At 34.7% G+C, this 21,495-nt stretch overlaps 1 protein-coding gene across 2 annotated transcripts in view; it reads left to right on the top strand.

The window, feature by feature from the left end:
• The first annotated feature begins 425 nt into the window (after positions 1–425).
• Positions 426–21,495, top strand: part of LOC143258031 (tachykinin-like peptides receptor 99D) — a 69,638-nt gene continuing 48,568 nt past the window's right edge. Inside the window, exon 1 of one of the 2 annotated variants that reach the window (XM_076517065.1) lies at positions 426–1,418. In XM_076517065.1, the coding sequence (XP_076373180.1) occupies positions 636–1,418 (783 nt within the window). In that variant the 5' untranslated portion in view covers positions 426–635. The remainder of the gene's footprint in view (positions 1,419–21,495) is intronic. The other variant, XM_076517064.1, reaches the window with a different exon arrangement.

Genomic DNA, 21,495 nt, shown 5'->3' with positions numbered 1-21,495 from the left:
TAATACCCCATTTGCATAAAATACATGTTAAACGTATTAGTATAGTATGTTATTAGTATAGATTAAATTAGGTACATTTTTAGGCCCGAAAGTTACACCTTTGATATTTCTATAACAACTTAAACACAAGTGGGCCCATTTTTGACCCCCACCGTGTGTATGAGGGTTAACTAACTAATAATCGAGCATGTTAACTCTTACTGTGCGACACTTAACTAACTAATAATCGAACACATGTGTTACTGAAATACATTTAACTATCTAATAATCTAACATAATAAGCGTGAACAAACCTTGAACATAACAAAACAAGAAAATTCACCTAAATTGGAAAAGTATTCTGGGTTGTTTTAATAGATCTCATTGCCAAGTATCCATAATCGATTACTTCCCACGGGTTCTCTGTTGAGAACCGGTGTCGCACACTACTGCCGCTTAAATTGCGCGGCCACAACTGTCACAGATGTTGAGTGCACATAGGATGCACTGTGCATGCGCTGTTGAAGGCTCGGAAATTATAAATAGAGTTCTTATGGGAAAATTTGAATCAGTAGAACAACATACAAACTCTTCACGGCACAATCGCTCAAACCGTGAATATTTAAATATTTTAAACTGGACTGAACAATTCACCCATGAATTCTCTCAACTTGCCCGTGGTTCTACCTGCTTTAAACAGTAACACGACTCTCAACCCTGATGTAAATGTATCTGTTCAGCAACAAGTGACCGTGGAGATTTACGATGTTCCCGCAGGTGTTACCAGTTTATTGTCCGTTTGCTACGGGACAGTATCACTGTTGGCGGTGATGGGAAACTTTGCCGTACTGTGGATTGTGGCCACCAGTCTCCGTATGCAAACAGTGACTAACTTTTTCATTGCTAACTTGGCGTGTGCGGATATTGTTATTGGACTTTTCTCTATTCCCTTCCAGTTTCAAGCTGCGTTACTACAGCGGTGGGTTCTGCCCGAATTCATGTGCGCTTTCTGCCCGTTTGTCCAGACTTTATCGGTTAACGTTAGTATTTTTACTTTAACGGCTATTTCCCTTGATCGTTATCGTGCTGTAATGTTTCCTCTCAAAGCTCGAACATCGAAAGTGAGAGCTAAGTTTATTATCCTTGGAATATGGACTTTCGCAACGATCGCAAGCCTACCGTACGCCTTGGCTCTGAGAGTGACACACGTGTTTGATCCTGTAACAGGGAACTATACTAAACCGTTCTGTAACAACGTAGGAATACCACAACTAATCTGGAATATATACAACCCGATCTTGGTTTGTTTACAATATTTCATCCCCCTGGTGGTTATAAGCTACGCCTATGGTCGCATGGGTCTCAAACTCAAAGATGCCCAAACTCCTGGCAACGCGGAAGGGACACGAGACGCAGGGATCCTCAGGAACAAAAGAAAGGTAGCTATCATAAACAGTTTACATCAACACCGGCCACCATTAATTTATACACAAACCTTTCGTAACACAGAATGCTATAAGGTTTAACCTCCATACTAATGATAACTATAATTTGTGATTTAGAACTGCCACTCAGTAGGTAAACCAGAGTACATAATATTTTAAATAAATTCAATTGTTTGAGTCACATTCTCCATGATAATTTAATATGATAAAATTATAGAGTTACAAATTAACAAAATATATCCCTTTCCGTTGTGATGAAAGTGTGTAAACATTACCATAACCATGTTTAAATGCTAGACCCAAAAGGTTTCAAAGATGCACGTGTTTTATACACAGTCAAAAAGATGTGTGCTCTGTTTCATGAGCTTTGTTTTCTCAATTATACTTTAGTGTCTGTACCGAACTAAAACGTTGTTAAATACATTTCGGTCTTTTTTATATGGGTAAAATAGAATGTTGCTTTGTTGTTGTGAAAAACTGGGCCATAGTTTTTTTCTAAATAATAGATTCGACTGTGGTTTGTTTTCATAATAACGGCTGTTATGTAACCTCTCGTTCAAACGCATGAAACATAATTGTTATGCAAATGTGGTGAAAACAATGCCTAGGTATAGAAAATAATATTTTAATAGCAGCTAATTCCATTAGAATTTTTTATTGGTGTTGCGAGTTTAAATTATTACCACATATTAATAACCCTCGTGATTAGACTTTAACTTAAAAAACACACACATGAGACAGTCTGTATTTTCAATTAGAACGACTGGTTCTCGCAATAACTTACGTACTTATTTGTTTTCAAACACAAACTTACTATTAATTGAGTTGAAGTTTGCTATGAATATTTTAAATCGATGTAGATATTTATATGAAAACAATATATATATATATATATGTCTCAAAACAATTTATTTTCTTAAAAGCCTGTAGAATATGTACCAGTGTCATTGAACTAATTTAATTATTTTATTAAATGTAATATTTTGATTTATTGTGAAGTAAAATATCTAGTGGTGTTTGTTATTGTTTATCTCTTGTAAGAAGCTGTTTAAATTTGCACTGATATTTATAAGAGTAGTAATCGTGGTATTTTTTTCTCTTGCAAAGTTTTGAAAACAAAATATAATTTATTACAAGAGCTCAAATATCTTACCGTTCACATGAGAAATAGGCTTCATAATTATGTTTCGATATTTTCTAGAGTTTTATATTTTTATTTGGATAATCAATTTTTTTTCTGACATGCGCCGAAACTCTGTTCACAATATTAAAGATACTCGTCAAGCACATCCGGAAGAAGAAAAACTTTAATAAGTCTAAACAAATATCTTTACTGGGCCTTAGGTAATAAAAATTGTTTAACTGAAGAAGCTTATTTGTTTAACGTAATATTTTCACTCAGTTTTACTCACTACGACAGAAACAAAATATAATCAGATTCACTTCATTCGTGTTAATGTTATAGGCTGTGAAGAAAACGATTCATTAATCCCGTTCCTTCCTCTCTTCGCCATCTTTCACCGATTTATATTTGTTGATTTATCAAATTGTTTAAGTTATTACAGAGACAGTCTTGTTAACTCCTATCTCTCAATGCCTTTTGTAGACGTGGTGTAAAGTAAAAAATGTAAGCTTACAGTAGACGTATTTTAGTTATTCAAGTGTAACATATACATGAGGACGTATGGATGTCTATATAAGTGTAGTAATCATACTGCAGTATAATTTAATATACACATACTGCTTTTACGTAAAGAAGTAAGGATTAGCAAATTGTCTATAAATGTGGATCAAATGTATAGAATATCAAGCTGTCTTCAAATGTAGTAATTTTAACGAAAGTACTTGAGTTTCCACTTGACCTTAGACGATTTTTCCAATTTTATCAACCTTAAGATAAAAAAGTTAATTGGTTAGAAAATTACACAGCATATATCACATTCATAAGCTATTATTTTGGGATTTGAAGTCTAATTAATGAACTGCTCACGTGAAAGTTTCCCTTGAGTATCTCGTGAGTTCAAACCGTTTTAGGCTGATTGAAAGATGTTCCACTTATTCTAAATAACACTGAGCTTGCAGCTTCAAAACTAAACTTTATCAGCTTATGTTCTTTTTCAAGAAAACCTGAGTAGCAATTATGGAAGAACTATCTTGTGTTATAATAGAAGTGAAAGAAAGAAAAGTAGTCAATTATTCAGTAGCGTTCCTAATAAACATCTTACTTATATATATATATATATATTGATACATTAATTATCATTCTGAAGGGTGGTACCAACCTTCACGTGGTCCTCCTATAAAACTTTTCTCTGATAAATCTACCAACTAATGCTCCCTGGACTTTTCTATATGACCCACTCGTCACAACAGTAAGTCACCATTACTGGTCCCATAATTAATAAAGCTTTATAGATTCGTGCCATAAACTTTGATTTTCGGGTAACACCTGTTGTTGTCAACTGGATTTCAGCCCTGAATAAACAGTTCTAAGTTACTTTTGTACAAACTCCATACGAAGAAGATTAATTACTGTTCTATTAACGAATATATTTTGATTGTTTCTAATGGCAAAATAAACGCGTTATAAAGTCCATATAGTTTTCACGTGTAACTGAAAAGCAGGACTTTTAAAGGAGGACACAAAAACAATTTTTATACATTTTGTTTAGAGTTAGGTGAATTTTTGTTGTATTATGAAATCTCGTTGCAGATTTTTAAAACAAACTTCAATTGATCGAAATGAAGTTTATTATTATTACACACATAAGTTTGTATCCTACTCAAATTATCCGCATTTCTTCCGGGAGATTTAAAACAGTACAACAAATACAATCTCATCTTTCTGAAGACCACCATAAACTCAGGATTTTAGAATATATATTAGGTACGTTATGTATAATTTTCGAAATCAAATAGGTTTGGTTGTATTTATATAAACCATAAATTAGTTTATGGAACAAAATAGTGCTTCCTAGTCTTTCTCCACTTTGTTGCTAGCCAATAAGCAGGAGTTGGTTGGAAAGACTTTCTCTCTTCATTGATACTAGCATGGTCTGATGCTTAGCATGCCTGGAATGTAAATCAGATCTTCACTGATACAAGCATGGTCTAATGCTTAGCATTCCTGGAATGTGAACCTGAGAATACCTGTTTGCCAGTTTGTTGTCGCAGAAACGAGCCAGCACTTTGGAGATTAGGTGCATAACAAGAGTGAAGATCAAATCTCACTCTTCAGTGAGACAGTCGTAGTCCAAGGATTGGCTGAAGGTGATATGTTTTAGCTCTCAGTTAAAAATCAAGATGGTTAATGTGCGAAACTTTTCAAACGAACGCTAGTCTACCGAGAACAAGAACAATATAAGGAATAATTCTTCTTCCTTTACCGTCTTACCAACAGCTTAGGTGGAAAGAACTACTTTATCTCTCTCTCTCTCTACTTTCTCTTGTTAGCCTTCCAGCAAAGATTGATTGAAAAAAGACTTTTATTTTCTCTCGTTAGTCTACCAACAGCTAGGCCAGAAAAAATTTTTCTTTTCTCTCGTTAGTCTACCAACAGCTAGGCCAGAAAAAAAATTTCTCTCTCTCTCTTCACTCTTCCATTAGTCTACCAACAACTAGGCCAGAAAAAATTCTCTCTCTCTCTTCACTCTTCCATTAGTCTGCCAACAACTAGGCCAGAAAAAATTCTCTCTCTCTCTTCACTCTTCCATTAGTCTACCAACAACTAGGCCAGAAAAAAATCTCTCTCTCTCTCTCCACTTTTCCATTAGTCTACCAGCAGTTAGACAACAAAGCTTTTCTTTCTTTCTTTCTACTTTCTTGTTAATCTGCAAGTATTTAAACTAGAAATAATTTTCTATCTCTTTCTCTGATATATTGTGGCAGTTTGTTAGTCAACAAGTAGTTGTATAAAAAAGTCCTTCTCTGTCTCTCCACTATCTCGCTAATATACAAGTCTCTTTTTCTCCTTGTTTTAGAATTATCACAGAATTAGTGAAAATGTTTTTCCTGTAAATGGATTATATTTTGCAGATTTTATTTTTACTTATCATAAGGAGTTTATCAGGCAAGCAACAACCGTGTGACTTATATATATTTAAAAACGGCTGGTATGGATTGAGAAAATTTTATGTAGAGAAGCGACCAACGTTTCGACCTTCTTCGGTCATCGTCAGGTTCACAAAGAAAGAAAGATATAACTGACCGATAGCTGACCACATGTTTGAAGAGGGTTGTGTAATTCAGCGTAGGAGTGTAGAGGGCGTGCTTAGGTGTTTGATTATATTTATTAATATAGGCATAAAGGTGTTCCTTTGTATTGGTTTATTTTGGGCTTGAGTTCTTGTATAATTAAGGCTTCTTTAATTTTGCGTTTGTTTATGTTTGTTTCTTTATTTAGTATTTGGGTGTTTGTTATGATTATGTTGTGTTTATTTGATTCGCAGTGTTCGAAAATGTGTGAAGGTGACATTTTGTGTTCTTTCATTCTGACTTCCATTTTTCTACTTGTTTCTCCAATATAGAAGTCGTTGCAGTTTCTACATTGTATTTTATAAATAATGTTGGTGTAATGTTTGTCAGTGTAGTTTTTACATACTATAGATCTTAGTTTTGCGCCTGGTTTTTGAATAAATTTGATATCTGGAATATCATATTTTGTTACTAGTTTTTGCCAAATGTTGGTTATTTTTCTGCTGATGTCGGGAATATATGGTATGCAGCAATATATGGTTTCATGATTTTTTAATTTGTGGAATATATTTACTTTTGTTGGTTGATTTTGCTTTTTGTATAGGTGTGTGCATATAATGTTTTCTGTGGTTTGTGGAGGAAACTTATTGATGTTGATGAAGTATTGTTTTATTTTGTCTAATTCGTTGTTAATTTTATCTGGTGAGCATAGTTTTATGGCTGTGTTTATTTGGTTTCTTAGTATGTTGAGTTTTTGTTTTGTTTCATGTGCTGAGTCCCAAGGAATGTACAGTCTAGTATCAATTCTTGTAATTTTGAGGTTAAGAAATAATGTTTGATTGCTTCCTTCCTATTCACATGTGAAGTTAATGTTGGGATGTATAGAGTTAATGTGATTGAAAAAATTAAGTGTGTGTTCTGTAGATGTGAATCCCGCAATCGTGTCGTCTACATATCTCTACCAGTATAGTGGTATTGCTTGTGTTTCAACTTGTGTCATAAAATATTGGCTAGAACTGGTGATACTGGATTGCCCATGTTTAAGCCATTTGTTTGTATATAGTTTTGGTTGTTGAACATGAAGTTTGTCTTTATCGTGGTGAATTCTACGAGGGATGCTAATTAGTTGCTGGGAATGGTTATTGATTGGTTAGGGTCTCGGATATAGCGTTCTACAGCTATCTTGCAGGCTTCAGCGGTTGGGACTTCTGTAAAGAGGGATATAACATCGAAACTGGCCATTAAGGCTTTATGATTAAGTTGATTAAGATCAGACTTGAAATTAAAGGAGTCTTTAATGAGTGAGCTGATGTTACATATTTGGAGAATGCCCATGTTATGCATTTACTAAAATTGTAATTAAACGATTCATATGTGAACATTATTGGTCGTAATGGACAATCTGGTTTATGAGGTTTGGGGATGCCGTATATTTGTGGTGTGTGTGAGTCAGTTTTACGTAGGTAGGAATAAAGTGTTTGTGAAATTGTGTTTTTTTATTGTTAGTGGTATTTTGTTCAGTTGCGTTTCGTGTGTCTTTGTTAGATTTGTGTGTATTGGTTTAAATTTGTTTGTGTCTGATAGAATGTTCTTCATTTCTTGGATGTATTCATTCGTGTTTATTATGACTACAGCGTTTCCTTTATCTCCTTTTATAATTTTTATGTTTTTGTCTTGTTTTAGTTTTTTAATAGAATTAATGTCTCTTTTTGTAAGATTGTTTTTTAGCTTTCTGTTTTGTGAAATTATGTTGACGGTTTTGTGAGAAAATTCTTTGAAAAAATTGTTTAAGATGTTGTTTTTACGTGTTTCTGGAAAATATTTTTAATTTTTTCTGGGAAGTTTGGCTGTTGGATGTCAATAAAATTGTTGAAGTTGTCTTCTTTCTGTTGGTTGTTTTCGGTTGTTTTCTTGTTTTTGTGTTCTGTGGTAAGTATCGCAAGTCTCCTGACTAGGTCTTCTAATCATGTTTCAATTACTAAGGTTGGAATGTACCTAGGTAGTATTGCGAAGTTGAGTCCTTTGTTAAGTAGATGTATCTCGTCTGTGTTTAATTGTCGGTCGGATCTGTTAATTATGAGGTTAGTCAACAATTTGTCGTGTTGGTGTCTTTTCTGTTGTTTACATCTTAGTTTCTCTAGTTTTTGTTGTGAAATATCTTTTTGTCCCTGTAGTTCCTAGTGTTGATTTGGTTTATGTTTCGTTGTATAAGTCCGTAAATCTCTGGTTTAATGCAGCATGCCAGTTGATGGTCTAGGTTCATTTTTTGTTTCTCTAAGTTATGTAGTTCTTTGTATTTCATGTTCAACATGGCTTTAAGTAGTTTTTTCTGTAAATTTTGGATAATGTTTGTGAATGTATTAAAATTTTTTGAAAGTTTTACCTTTACAAAATTAGTGGTTAGTTGTTCCTTTCTACATTGTTGAATGAAATGGATGTCATTTCTTCTATTGATAATTCTTTGATTTAAGTTTCTTAGTTTCTTTACGATCGTATGAGCGTGTACAGTTAATAGTGGTGTACGGTATGCTAGTTCAGACATAATGGTAACAGATAAGTACAAATACAGAAAGAAAACACAAGTACTTACACTTCTCGTACAATCGCCATGATGATGAGAAAAATATATATTTATTCTTACAGCAGAACCACGTTAGTCTATCTGCTGCGTCTACAAAAAAGAATCGAACAATTGATTTTAACATTGTTAATCCGAAGACTTACTGCTGCCCCACCGATGTACAATGATCAAAACTATAACAAAATAAAACGTTTTTCTTTCGCTTCTTTCACAACAGACACGGCATGGCCAGGTGGTTAAGACACTCGACTCGTAATCCAAATGTCGTGGGTTTGAATCCCCGCCACACCAAATATGCTCGCTCTTTCATCTGTGTAGGGTTATAATGTTACGGTCAATCTCACTATTCGTTAGTAAAAGAGTACCCCAAGAGTTGGCGGTAGGTTGTGATGACTACTTGCCTTCTCTCTAGTCTTACATTGCTAAATTAGGGAGGGCTAGCGCAGATAGCCCTCAAGTAGTTTTGCGCGAAATTCAAAACAAAGAAACAATCTTTCACAACAAATGATTGTATAGTGTTTCAAAATTTAAAAAAAGAAAGAGAAATCAAGCTGAACTCTCTCAAAAATAAATTTACTTGAAGATAAAATATATTTACGTGATAAGCCTGAGATTTTTAAAACCTATATGTCCGTATATGTGTCTATACATCACACTAGAGTTAAACATGTGGCACTAGCTAAGCAGATATTTGGAATATTACGTCGCGAATGAAGAAAATAATACCAACAAATGTAGATTTAACCCTACGTATACAATGACACATTCAACCTTAATTATAACACTTGAGGTCATGTGTACTTCAACACTAAAGCTGTAATATTGTGTTGAACTGAGTAAACATTTAGAAAACTCAAATCAAATTAATTAAAACTTGGAGAACACTTGACATCAGGCATAAAATTTCCTTTAACTTGAAATTCACTCAGAAAAACGGCCCTGAACTTTGACGAGTAAACAAATTACTTAAACTCACAAAGTACAAACAAATAATGAACCCTTTCATGTTTACCAACATCGCAACTCAAAAGAAAACAACAACAAAACCACAGTACAAAACACTTTAATATTAAACAAACTTTAATGAACACAGAATAGAGTAAGCTAGCTTAATTGAACAAAACAACCCTACCCTAAACAAACACTCCTGGTTACCAAGATAACTTTACTAAACTGTTAAGCAACTTCTGGCCACATAACATCTTTCTTCCATACGTGTGTCTGTAAAGAGCTGGCCCGAAATGGCCAGATGCGTTAAGGAGTTCGTCTCGTAATCTGAGGGTCGCGGGTTCGAATCCCGGTCGCACCAAACATGCTCGCCCTTTCAGCGGTGGGGGAGTTATAATATGACGGTCAATCCAACTATTCGTTGGTAAATGAATAGCCCAAGTGTTGGCGGTGGGCGGTTATGACTAGCAGCCTTCCCTCTAGTCTTACACTCTAGATTAGGGATGGCTAGCATAGATAGCCCTCGTGTAGCTTTGCGCGAAATTCAAAACAAACAAACTGTAAACAGCTTATACCTAAAGACGACATAATCTTGTTGAAATGTTGTACATTTTTAATAAAGCCTTTTTAATTACCCAGTCATGTCGTCTCTCAACGTTTAACAACAGACACCAGAAAAACAGATTTATTTACGTAACATATTTCAACACTATGGAATCAAAGCCTTATCGCTAGTACTTCGACCGTTTTTTTCTCTACCTTCTCTAGGATAGTGGTTCTATTTGTTCTGACTCAGATGAAGCGATCACTTCTTTATCTACTGTTCTTCAATATTCACTTTCTGATCCACTGCTTTCTTCCACGTTACATTCATTTTCTTTTTGCAGCACATTGATAATGGCTCTACGCGACATACTTGCATGATAACCCTTGGATACTGATACTTGAATACACAGTAACGATGACAATCGAAGTTACTCACTGACTTACAGGGTCTTTCAAACCGCTTCGAGAATACTCTCTAATTTTTCAGAACGTTCTTAAAGATGAAGGTCTAGAATGTTCTGGAAATGTCCAGCATGTTCAGGAAAGGTAGCTGTATAACTTTTTCCGCACATTTAATAGAACACAGTAATGAAATAGGTGCAGTGTGACAGTAACGAAATAGGTGCAGTGTGTCACAGCCTTTCTGGCTCGCTCCTCGCTGAATAATATACACTTCAAATTTAGTGGAGTGCAAATACACATGAATCCGGCAAGCACTATTTATGTTTTGAAATAATAAATCAAACTAAAGCGCATACAGATAATAATGGGTATTGCTTTTGGTGTTTAACAAGCCTGTATTGGTATTACACTATTGTACCTCGGTAAGTGTTCAGATGAAGATCCCTTTCTAAATCTACAGACTACTAATACTATCTTAAAGACAAAAACATTCTAAGTCAAAACTTAAATATATAATCATACAATTTCACACAAGGGGATAAAGAAAAGAACAATCTTCTTTCCAAAACATTTTTACGCCAAACTTTGGAGCAGAATCTCTTTTGAGAAATTTTTATCACCGACCCTCTCTCGGAAATGGAAACTTGAAGAGGCTTCTCTCCTAAAGAAAAGAACTTTGTTTGATTTGTTGCAAAATAACTTATTGTAGGTCAGTGTAGTGGTTCATAGATATGTCTGTTTTCAACGCACTGATTAGGATAAATGTGCATTAAAAGATTATTTTAAGCGATATAGCTTAAAAGTTGTAAGAACAATATTTTAAGAAAAGGAAAATATAACAAGTTTTCTCTTAAAGGGCAGTTTTAAAGTGAAAAGTTATAGTTTTGGTAAATAACCAAAAGCATTATCTAAACCGCTTTGTAAAAATATAATGACTTCTTTTCTCTTTTTGACTTGGCGGGCTCTCATTCTCTGTAGTTTTTGGCGCCTCCACACTAGCGATTGTTCTTTTGGTATATGGGTGACGTAATCCATGTATTGTATTCTTATGTTTCTTGTTCTTCATCTATTGCAGAAAAGCAGGATCTAGGATTCTATTCTGCAAATGGGGATGGCGACCCAAGAGCTTTAAAGGAGGTTATGATGGATATGGTTCTTTCTAAGATATCAGCTTAAGATTTTGTAGCATTTCACAGGGTGAAATGGTAATGACTATATTGGAGAGAATCTTTTGGAAACCGAAAGACTAAAGGAAGAGCTATTAACTCTAACATAAAACACTATTAATAAATACGTTTTTTACGTGCTCAATTAAGTACTTCCACTCATGTGTCATAGTTTTCTTGGCCACTATTTTAAATCCAAACCTATTTTGAAAGATTATAAAAACAAACATACCTTTTAGTCTCCAGCAATCTTGGGGGAGATAAGGAGATGAGCCCAGGGGGAGCTGCAACCTAGTAGCTCTAGCGTACTCGGCGCTAAAATTTGAAATTTAATCCATGCAAAAGACGCAACAGTCTATCGTGAGCCATGTGCTTAGATAAAACTAAGTTATTTAAAAAATAGATCAATTAAAGTTTTATCTTTCTCTACATTTTGGATTCAGTGTTTTGATTGTTCGTCGTCAGAAAAGCAAAAAATAACAAAGATATAAAAACGAATCTTGAACATAAAAAAATGGTTTAACTTAACTGATAAATATTCTTTTATCTTTAAGAACTGTTCATAACATATATTTTTTCTTTTCATTTTCGTAGAGTGCATCTGTGGCCGAAGCCACGCTTTCCTGAGAACGATTAATTACGAAATGATTAATTTAAGATAAATTTTCCACGAAAGCTAAGTAATAAATAATATCTGACTGTTGGAGTAATGTGTCAATGCACTTAAAAATATTCGTCTAAGAAGTAAATCCAGTACACGTGAAACCACTGTTTAGCCGAGGAATTAATAGAATTGTTTTTCTTGTAAGCCTCTTTCTACTAGTCTTTGGTTATAGCAAATGATAAGTCAACCACTTAATGAAGGTAGTTTTTTCCTCGCTAATATTGAACTGAGAACGAACAGAACGTGAACGTATTAATCATGCTATTTTTAGTGACTTTTCGGAAGCAATAACTTTGTTATTGACCCATTTGGGCGATGTGGAATTATGGATGTAGGTATTATTTTATTACAAAGTAGAGTTTTATGGTAGTGATTTCCTATATTGGAAACGGTAGGAGACTTTTGGCGTGTAAAATAAAGAGAGTGAAGAAGGATAAAAATATTTAAAAAAGAAAATGACAAGAAAAATCGAAACCCTGAAACAACGTACGTGAAATAAAAAATTAAACATGACAAAATACCACATGAACCCAATGACATAAGACTTTATATACTGTTTTAAATGCAAACACTCTTATGAGGGCCATTTTATTTATAGAATAACCAATTTGGGTAGGTGTTATACAGTATGGAGTTATCTGTTTGTTAGCGTCGGATGGAACCCTAAACGTTGTGAAATATGGAGTTATCTGTTTGTTAGCGTCGGATGGAGCTCTAAATGTTGTGAAACATGGAGTTATCTGTTTGTTAGCATCGGATGGAGCCCTAAATGTTGTGAAATATGGAGTTATCTGTTTGTTAGCGTCGGATGGAGCTCTAAATGTTGTGAAATATGGAGTTATCTGTTTGTTATTATCGGAAGGAGCCCTAAATGTTGTGAAATGTGGAGTTATCTATTTGTTAGCTTTGAATAGAAACCTAAGTGTTGTACAATATGGAGTTATCTGTTTGTTAGCGTCGGATGGAGTTCTAAATGTTGTGAAATATGGAGTTATCTATTTGTTAGCTTTGAATAGAAACCTAAGTGTTGTACAATATGGAGTTATCTGTTTGTTAGCTTTGAATAGAAACCTAAGTATTGTACAATATGGAGTTATCTATGATTGTTGAGATTCTCTCGAAAAATCAAATTCATTTGGTCGATACATTAATGACAATATATTTCTCATGGTCTGTGACTGTCTTTCCATATCGATGGACCACCGGAGGAGTGATGTAGTCAGCGTTGTCCAACTGCTGTCTGGGAAGGAAAACAGTCACATAATAATACACATAATGTACAAGTTGAAATGCATAGAAGCTTACGAACTTTATTACTGTTACCCATTAAACGTAATAGCGAAGTAATAATAACTTCACTCAAATTTGCATATGTACCTGTAAATAAACCAGTTGATAGTTGCTCTATGCGATGTGCGGAACTGCTTGTAACCACACATTAAGACAAGGAAATCTGTTTAGATGTATGTGATCTTGAGACGAAGATGTGGCTCCACGTCTATAAGATACTTTCGGGTTCAGGAGCAAAAACTTTTTAGAGCGGTTATCCTTGTTTCTTTTTCGCCCTTGCCGGGTATCTGGAGGTACATTTACTACACTTTTAGAAAATCTGATTTAAGATATACAGGGATTGTGATTGTGTGAATGATATAAAATTTGGATATTATTTTAATGTTTGTTCCAGTAAATACTGTTTTTGTAGTTATCACGAAGTAATAGAGCTGAACCTATTTCACGTTGGCCAAGATATTTTATTCGTTTTGAGGTAAGAAAGACAACATAAGTTTCAGAGAAAAATTTATGTTCATTAGGCTGATATAAACTCAGATATAATTTCGTAATGCCTGATGATGTATTCAGTTCTGAATGGCAGATAATTACAAGATGAATGTTAGGTTTCAGAGTCTTAATGCCCATGTTTTGCAATGATATTTTTTGCTACATACCTAAAAATGTATGTGATGAGGATAAGAACTCACGTCCCTCAGATTGCGAGTCGAGCTCCCTAACCACCTGACCATGCCGGGCGCATCGAGGCAGTCAAACGTCGGTAATTTCATTTGTGAGCCAATATAATTTGGTATAATTCATGAAATGAATTCGTGACGTGTTCATAGAATAATTATGCTAAAAGACAGTTATATTAACAACTTCTAAAATATCGAAAAGCCAGTGTGTTTTCGCAATACCATGTTCCAATAGTAGCTTTTATGTCATATTGCTTGGCAACAAAAATAAAGCCTAATATTTGTATTAGCCTTTGTAGTGGAAAGTTTGATTTGTTTTGAATTTCACGTAAAGCTACACGGGGGCTACTTGTGCTAACTGTTCGTAATTTCGTAGCTAGAGGCAGCTAGTAATCACCACCCAAAGCCAACTCTTGGGCCACTCTTTTACCAACATGTATTGAAAGTATAAAATCAAATGTATAAACAACAAAACTTGAAAAAATATTTGCTGATTTCTTAATTTAGAGTCTCAGTTGATTAAAGAAGTTTGTTTATTTAAATTTTTATTTAAATAAAAATATTGATGATATAGCAGAAAATATCTTAATTCAGAAACGATATATAAGATTAAACTTGAATCGATATTTTTACTTTCATGATAACTTTTATGCACTTGGCTCTAGACTAGGTTATACCACACTACTTCCTTATTTAGGCTTATTACACCAACGCTCACTACACTTATAAGGTATCTCGTCATCCCTCCTACGATCCCTTTTAACCTTGTCACTAAAGTCGTAATGGACAGTCAGTAGTCGAACTGTTCTATCTCGTAAAGGCATGTTGACTTTTAGGACTCCTCCTATTTCGAGAAATCAAGTATAAGTGACACACGCTGACTTATATATAGGTTAGATTAAGCCTTGCCTTTACAAAATGATGTTTACTGTTACCGAATTTCTGTTATTCAGATTTATCCGTAACCTTATGTGTTTTTGACAGTATCGTGATTAAAAACCGTTTGTTTAGGACCTTAATAGCATTTTAAAAAGTGCACAGTTTCAAACTTTTAAAACATAAACAGGGTCAGGCGTAATAAAAATGTAAGGGATTTACTGTTATATATTTATTTTAATATCAATATTTGTTTCACTTAAATATATATATTTAGAAATGCATGTAGCTTGTACTGTTAAATCTGTATTGCGAAATTTCTGCCTATTTCCTAAATTTGTAGAAAATTCTCGAGTCTAAGAATTAACGATATATGTTCTATGAAAGCGTATTGTTAGGCCAGCTGACCTTTCGACAACCTCGCTTAAACATTATAAATCGACACACCGAGAGACAGTATAATGCTATTATTATTGGTTTGCTACAGTTAGCATACTGTAAATCCCGGAAGCTGTAACTGTGACAAACGCTTATCAATCTGAAAACTACAGATATTTCACTAGGTTTTGAAAATTATACCACTTGGTATGGATACCTGTACATATATGGTGATGGGAGCTCCCAGGGAAGAAGTTCTGTATTTTCAGTTCACCTTCTCTGGGATCTGAACTTCCATCCACGTGTTTGCCATGCGTGTCACTCGTGAAGTAGCAAAGAAGAGGATCCTAGTGATTGAGGGCTCCAACCTTAACATGCCACTTTGGCCTTCAATTCCAGTAGAAAGTTGACCTTAGAGTGCTCTTCAGAGTCAATTACCTGATCCTGTTGAGCTAGGGTCAACTGAGTACCAATGTTGGGCATTCTCAGTAGGTGTTCTGGACATTATGTCTGATGCTGGTGTTTGGGTATAATGATCACAGAACCCTGGCATTGCTGCATTGTTCTTGTTTGGTATTGTAATGCATCCCCTCGTATGGCCCCATGGTGGGTGTGGTCAATGGACACTGAATTTTCCCTTATTAATTGTGATTTCCCCAATTGTTGAAAAAATAATCTCATAAAAAATAGTAAACGACCATGCATATATGACTCTATTACGAAATAAGAATCACATTCAGAACCTATCCTACGATTTTTAATTTTGCACTCTTTATCAGACAAATTACTGGGATGAATGCCTCCCTTTTTCATCCAAAAAGGATTAAAGTGGCTTGTTGGCTCTCCAAAAGCTGTCAAGAAGCTACGTTCTGGGGGCGCCTTGGTGAAAACATCTACTACAAAACTCAGTGAACCACTTCTGAATTCTAAGGCCATTGGGGATATACCCCATCCTACTTTAAATTCCTCCTGAGAAGTAAAGTTGAGAAAGTTTTGAAAAACATCATCGCTGGTTTCTCCAACCAAGACATTCCTGTTGTGTGCCGTATTTCCTCTCACACGAATGGAATTAAGCTGCCAACCAGTGCATTAATTTTGGCATTTACATCACCACATCCACCTGCCTCTGTTCAGGCAGGTTATCTGAACTGTAAGGTTCAGCTATACATTTCTAACCCTCTCCTATGTTTACAGTGCCAGCAGTTCGGACATTCAGAGGCATCATTTCGTTGTTCCTTGACACGTACTCATTGTGATGGCAAAGACCACGACGCATACGAGTGCAAACTGGAACATACTGTGTTTAATTCATTAGTTACCATTCCTTTTACTTTCGATCTGGCCCGTGGTTGGTGGAGAAGAAAAAGCTGCAGCATTTGAAAATAGTTAAGAACATTTCTTACCCCGAGGCTCGAAAGTTAGTATCCTGAACTCCGTCTCAAACATATAGGAAAAAGAAAGTTGTTCATCATTTTTTTCAATGTGTGACCTTTGTGACACATAGCTCATGTTTTACTGCCATGCCGTTGTTACGACATCATTTAAGACTATTTTTTTCCATGGGCTTTACCCATGATGCTGAACAGTGTCATTGGTGATGGTGACACAGTCCATCTTACTTGTATTTTTACATTTTAAGATCAATTGGCCTTTTTATTTCTATTTACGTTTTTTTACTTGCTTTCTTGAACTGTCTTTAGTTTTATCTTAATTCATTTTTACATTTTGTAAAGATTTGAATTTTGCATTTTTTACCGGTTGTTTGGCGCAGATAACCTAGTTGGTTTGTACCATTAAACACCAAACAACCAACAAACAAATCGAATATTACAAACCATTTTACTTCAGAGAATTAACTTCGGGTGTTAGTATTTCTATGAAAACATTAGATATATTCGTCAGAGAAAAGTCAGTATATAAAGTTTTCACCGATGACAGTATCTAATGTTCTGATAGAAATGCTAACGTTTGAAGGTGATTCACCAAAGTTTGTCATGTTCAAAATCTATAAACGTTCCTGGTCAAATATCTGTAATTTTCCGATTAATAAAAGTTTGTTACAATTATAGCTTCCGAGACTTAGAGAATAATGACTATAGTGACAAAACAATATTCTCTATATGCTTTCGGCGCGTTCGTTTATATATTTTAAGGCGAAAGTTTTGAATGTTCAATAACGTTCGAATATACACTAGTATTTTCATAAAACATATATTGATTCTTACTCTCTAGGATATTGTACAAATTTGGAGAACAGACGGAACTTGCGCAATACACATTTAACACCATACGTTACATGCATCAAACTGAAAAAATATAGACATTGAACTAAATGTATAACATTACATTCAAATAGCACAGAAACCGAAGGAAAAAAAACTAATATTTTGACACGGGAATCGAACTTAGTAAGAGTTCAGAGAATAAGCTACTTCATGCAATACTAGTTTTGTTGGAATATACTCATCGAACGTGTTTATTTTTATTAAACTAGATTGTACTTAACGTTTCTTCAACTGTATTTTGTTGCTAAACTTATTATGTTGTGCCTCAATGCTATCATACACGTCTTCAGTGAGACAACTTCCGTCGATGACCTGTCCTTGATTTAAGGATGCAAATAATGATGAATTCACTATTTACTAAAAATGCATCTACGTTAAGCACGGGTTTACAATTAGAAACGTTTATGGAGACAACGAGCAGACGACATAACAGTCGAAAAAGACGTGCAAAATTGCCAGGGAAAAACAACGTAATTTGAAGTAGACAGTACTAGGAAGTGAGACCGTTAGCGAGCGAAGTCTCTGATTAAACCGTCATCAAATACGATTACGACATACTGACCAAAATTTATTTTGTCAATAAGCGATTTTGTTTCGCAACTGATAATGGGAGGTTGGCGTAAACTGCAAGCAATGTAGATATTTTAAATTCCGAATGAAACATGTTCTATTTAGAGGATACAGAAACTTCGAGAGAAGTGACTTGAAACTAATTTATTCCGAAAGTTAATTTTCTTTGCTTGAAATATCACTTACTGGATGTGTATAGTATTGAATTGTACAAAAGACGGGATTCCAACACGTAAAACCTTAGGAAACCAACTGAAAGTTAACTGTGGTCATTAGAAAGATTTACAGTGTATACAAACTTGTCTACGGTGATTTTAAGCATAAATCACGATCTAAGTTTTAACAAATATTTGCTCCTAATTCGTCACAAGAATTATATCGTTACAAACTGTTACAATCTTCGTTAAGGAATTCAGAGGTTTCAACAGACAACACGTACTAGTTTAACCGTAAACAGTTACTGTTGTAAATCGGTAATCATTGAAATTCGGAAAAAAAATTATGTGTGTTAAATTTTAAACTCAAAAATTCATTGAACTTTGATAACTTAAATTCATATTATACGAAAAGGAGAAAAACCATTCAGTAACAAAAGTACCTAAATTAGAATATCATCACCACTGTGATTAATTATACTAAACACTGTGATTAACCCCACTAAACACTGTGACTAGCCTCACTTAATACTGTGATAAATTGTACTAAACACTGTGATTAACATCATTAACACTGTGGTTAGTTTTACTAAACACTGTGATTAACCTCACTAAACACTGTGATTAACCCCACTAAACACTGTGACTAGCCTCACTTAACACTGTGATAAATTATACTAAACACTGTGATTAACATCATTAACACTGTGGTTAGTTTTACTAAACACTGTGCTCAATTCCGGTAATAACACTCTGATTAATTCAACTAAACACTGTGATCACTTCCGGTAACAACACTGTGACTATCCCCACTAAACACTGTGATTAATTATACTTAATACTCTTAAAGCGCACTGTGTAGTTTAGTAACAAATGAGTAATTTCGCTTAATATTCTAGTCAGTTTTTGGAAAAAGTGTTGTAACAAGCAATAATATAAAATTACAATTCGTTGTAACATGTGATCCCGCCAGTATAATAAGGTTAAAATATTAATACTATTCATTCACGTGAATGATATATATATATATTTATACATTTATACGTCAGACAAAAATCAAATGTTTGAATAACATTCACATTAATTTGCTATCCACGCGTAAGTTAACGTAGCACAGATTATCTTAAATACAAAAAAGAAAAAAGTTTTGATATTCTACTCCAATTATAAACGACTGTGTGGCCAATGACAGTATGCAAACATGCTTTCCTTGTTCTGGTAAAATCATGTAGCACTACTTTTTAACAAAAAACGATGGCAGTTAACAATCCGTGTCACACCAAACATGCTCTCTCTTTCAGCTGTGAGGACGTTATAAAGTGACGGTCAATCCCTTTATTCGTTTGTAAAAGAGTAGCCCAAGTGCTGGCAGAGGGTGGTGATGACTAACTGCCTTCATTCTAGTCTTACACTGCTATATTAAGATACGGCTCGCTCAGACAGCCCTCATGTAGCTTTGTGCGAAATTCAAAAAACAACCAAGTCAACTTAACGTGTACATATGCACTCATGATATTTTGCGGTTGTTACTTTTTGGGTTCAATAAAGCATAACAACAATTCTGCTGTTGTATCCATTTGTAAACAAAATTACTTTCTCCTAAATTAACATCAATTTTATTTTTTGCACAAATTAATATGATTTATTAGTTCTGTTTTGTCTTAATGCTGTTTCACTTTAATGAGTATACTCAGAACCCAATACTGTGTTATCTGGAATATGTGTAAGCAAACAGTTAGTAATATTATTTTATGCTTAGAAACTCCAATGAATAATTTTTATATTTTTAAAGCGATTTATTGAAAGAGAGCTCAATGTGTGATCACTTTTTTGCAACCTCCCCCTGGTGGCTTAGAGGTAAGTCTTAAGGTTTATAACGCTTAAAAAAATCAAGTTTCAATTTCTGCGGCAGCTTTATGCTTAACATAAAACAAATACTACTTTTTCTTAAGAGAATAATAATTAATTTTTTAGTTTAAATGTTCAGTAAAATTACATCTAAAATATGAATCTTTCTACACGTTTCTGTACCCAGCAATTTGTTGTCCCTTTTGACTCTTTGCATCACGTGTGATAAATTGCATTAAAGCACGGCCCGGCATGGCCCGGTGGGTTAAGGCGTTCGACTCGTGATCTGAGGGTCGCAGTTTCGAATCCCCGTCGCACCAAACATTTTCGCCCTTTCAGCCGTGGGGGCGTTATAATGTTTCGGTCAATCCCACTATTCGTTAATAAAAGAGTAGCTCAAGAGTTGGCAGTGGTTGGTGATGATTAACTGCCTTCCCTCTAGTCTTAAACTGCAAACTTCGGGACGGCTAGCGCAGATAACCCTCGTGTAGTTTTGCGCGAAATTCAGAAACAAAACAAACAAAGCATTAAAACACAAAGAAAATATGACCTTTCAATTTTTTCTTTAGTTGAAATTTTGAAATACCTCATTTTTCATTTTTCTGTCGTTTAAGCGCTTGATGTTAGATCACGTTTTTCATTAACCATGTTTATTTTTTGTTATTGTGTGAGCCTTAAATCTACCATATCCCACCAGCTCAGTATAATATAAATAAAAATGTAAAATAAGATCGTGACATGAATGAAAAATTACCTTACTGTAATTTTCGTCTTTCCTTTAATACATTGTAATATCAGAAATGTGTTGAATTGTAGAATATTGGTAAGGCGATAACCAAAAATGATATATTTGAGAAATTATTTCTACAGCAGGGATTGTTTGTTTTTTGAATTTCGCACAAAGCTACTCGATGGCTATCTGTGCTAGCCGTCCCTAATTTAGCAGTGTAAGACTAGAGGGAAGACAGCTAGTCATCACCCACCGCCAACTATTGGGCTACTCTTTTACCAACGAATAGTGGGATTGACCGAAACATTATAACGCCCCCACGGCTGAAAGGGGCGAGCATGTTTGGCGCGACGGGGATGCGAACCGCGACCCTCAGATTACGAGTCGAAACAAATATGCTAGCCCATTAAGCTGTGGGGCGTTATAATGTGACGGTCAATCCCAATACTTGTGGGTAAAAGAGTAGCCCAAGAGTTGGCGGTGAGTGGTGATGACTGGTGGCCTTTCCTCTAGTCTTACACTGCTAAATTAGGGACGGCTAGCGTATATAGCCCTCGAGTAGCTTTGCACGAAATTCAAAAATCAACCCCAAATCAGTATTACCACAAATGCTAGGCCTATTAGTTTACTGTTATTCTTTCCAATAAATTACTGTTATTTGTTTTCGTTCACACATCGCTATTGTTCCATCTGACTAACAGCAAATTTTTATTTGTTCTAATATAATGATCGTTTTGTTCTTTAAGCGTTTTTGTTACTCT

This window comes from Tachypleus tridentatus, chromosome 7, assembly GCF_004210375.1.
Source record: "Tachypleus tridentatus isolate NWPU-2018 chromosome 7, ASM421037v1, whole genome shotgun sequence".
NCBI lineage: Eukaryota > Metazoa > Arthropoda > Merostomata > Xiphosura > Limulidae > Tachypleus > Tachypleus tridentatus.
This window is presented reverse-complemented; position numbering and strand designations above follow the sequence as displayed.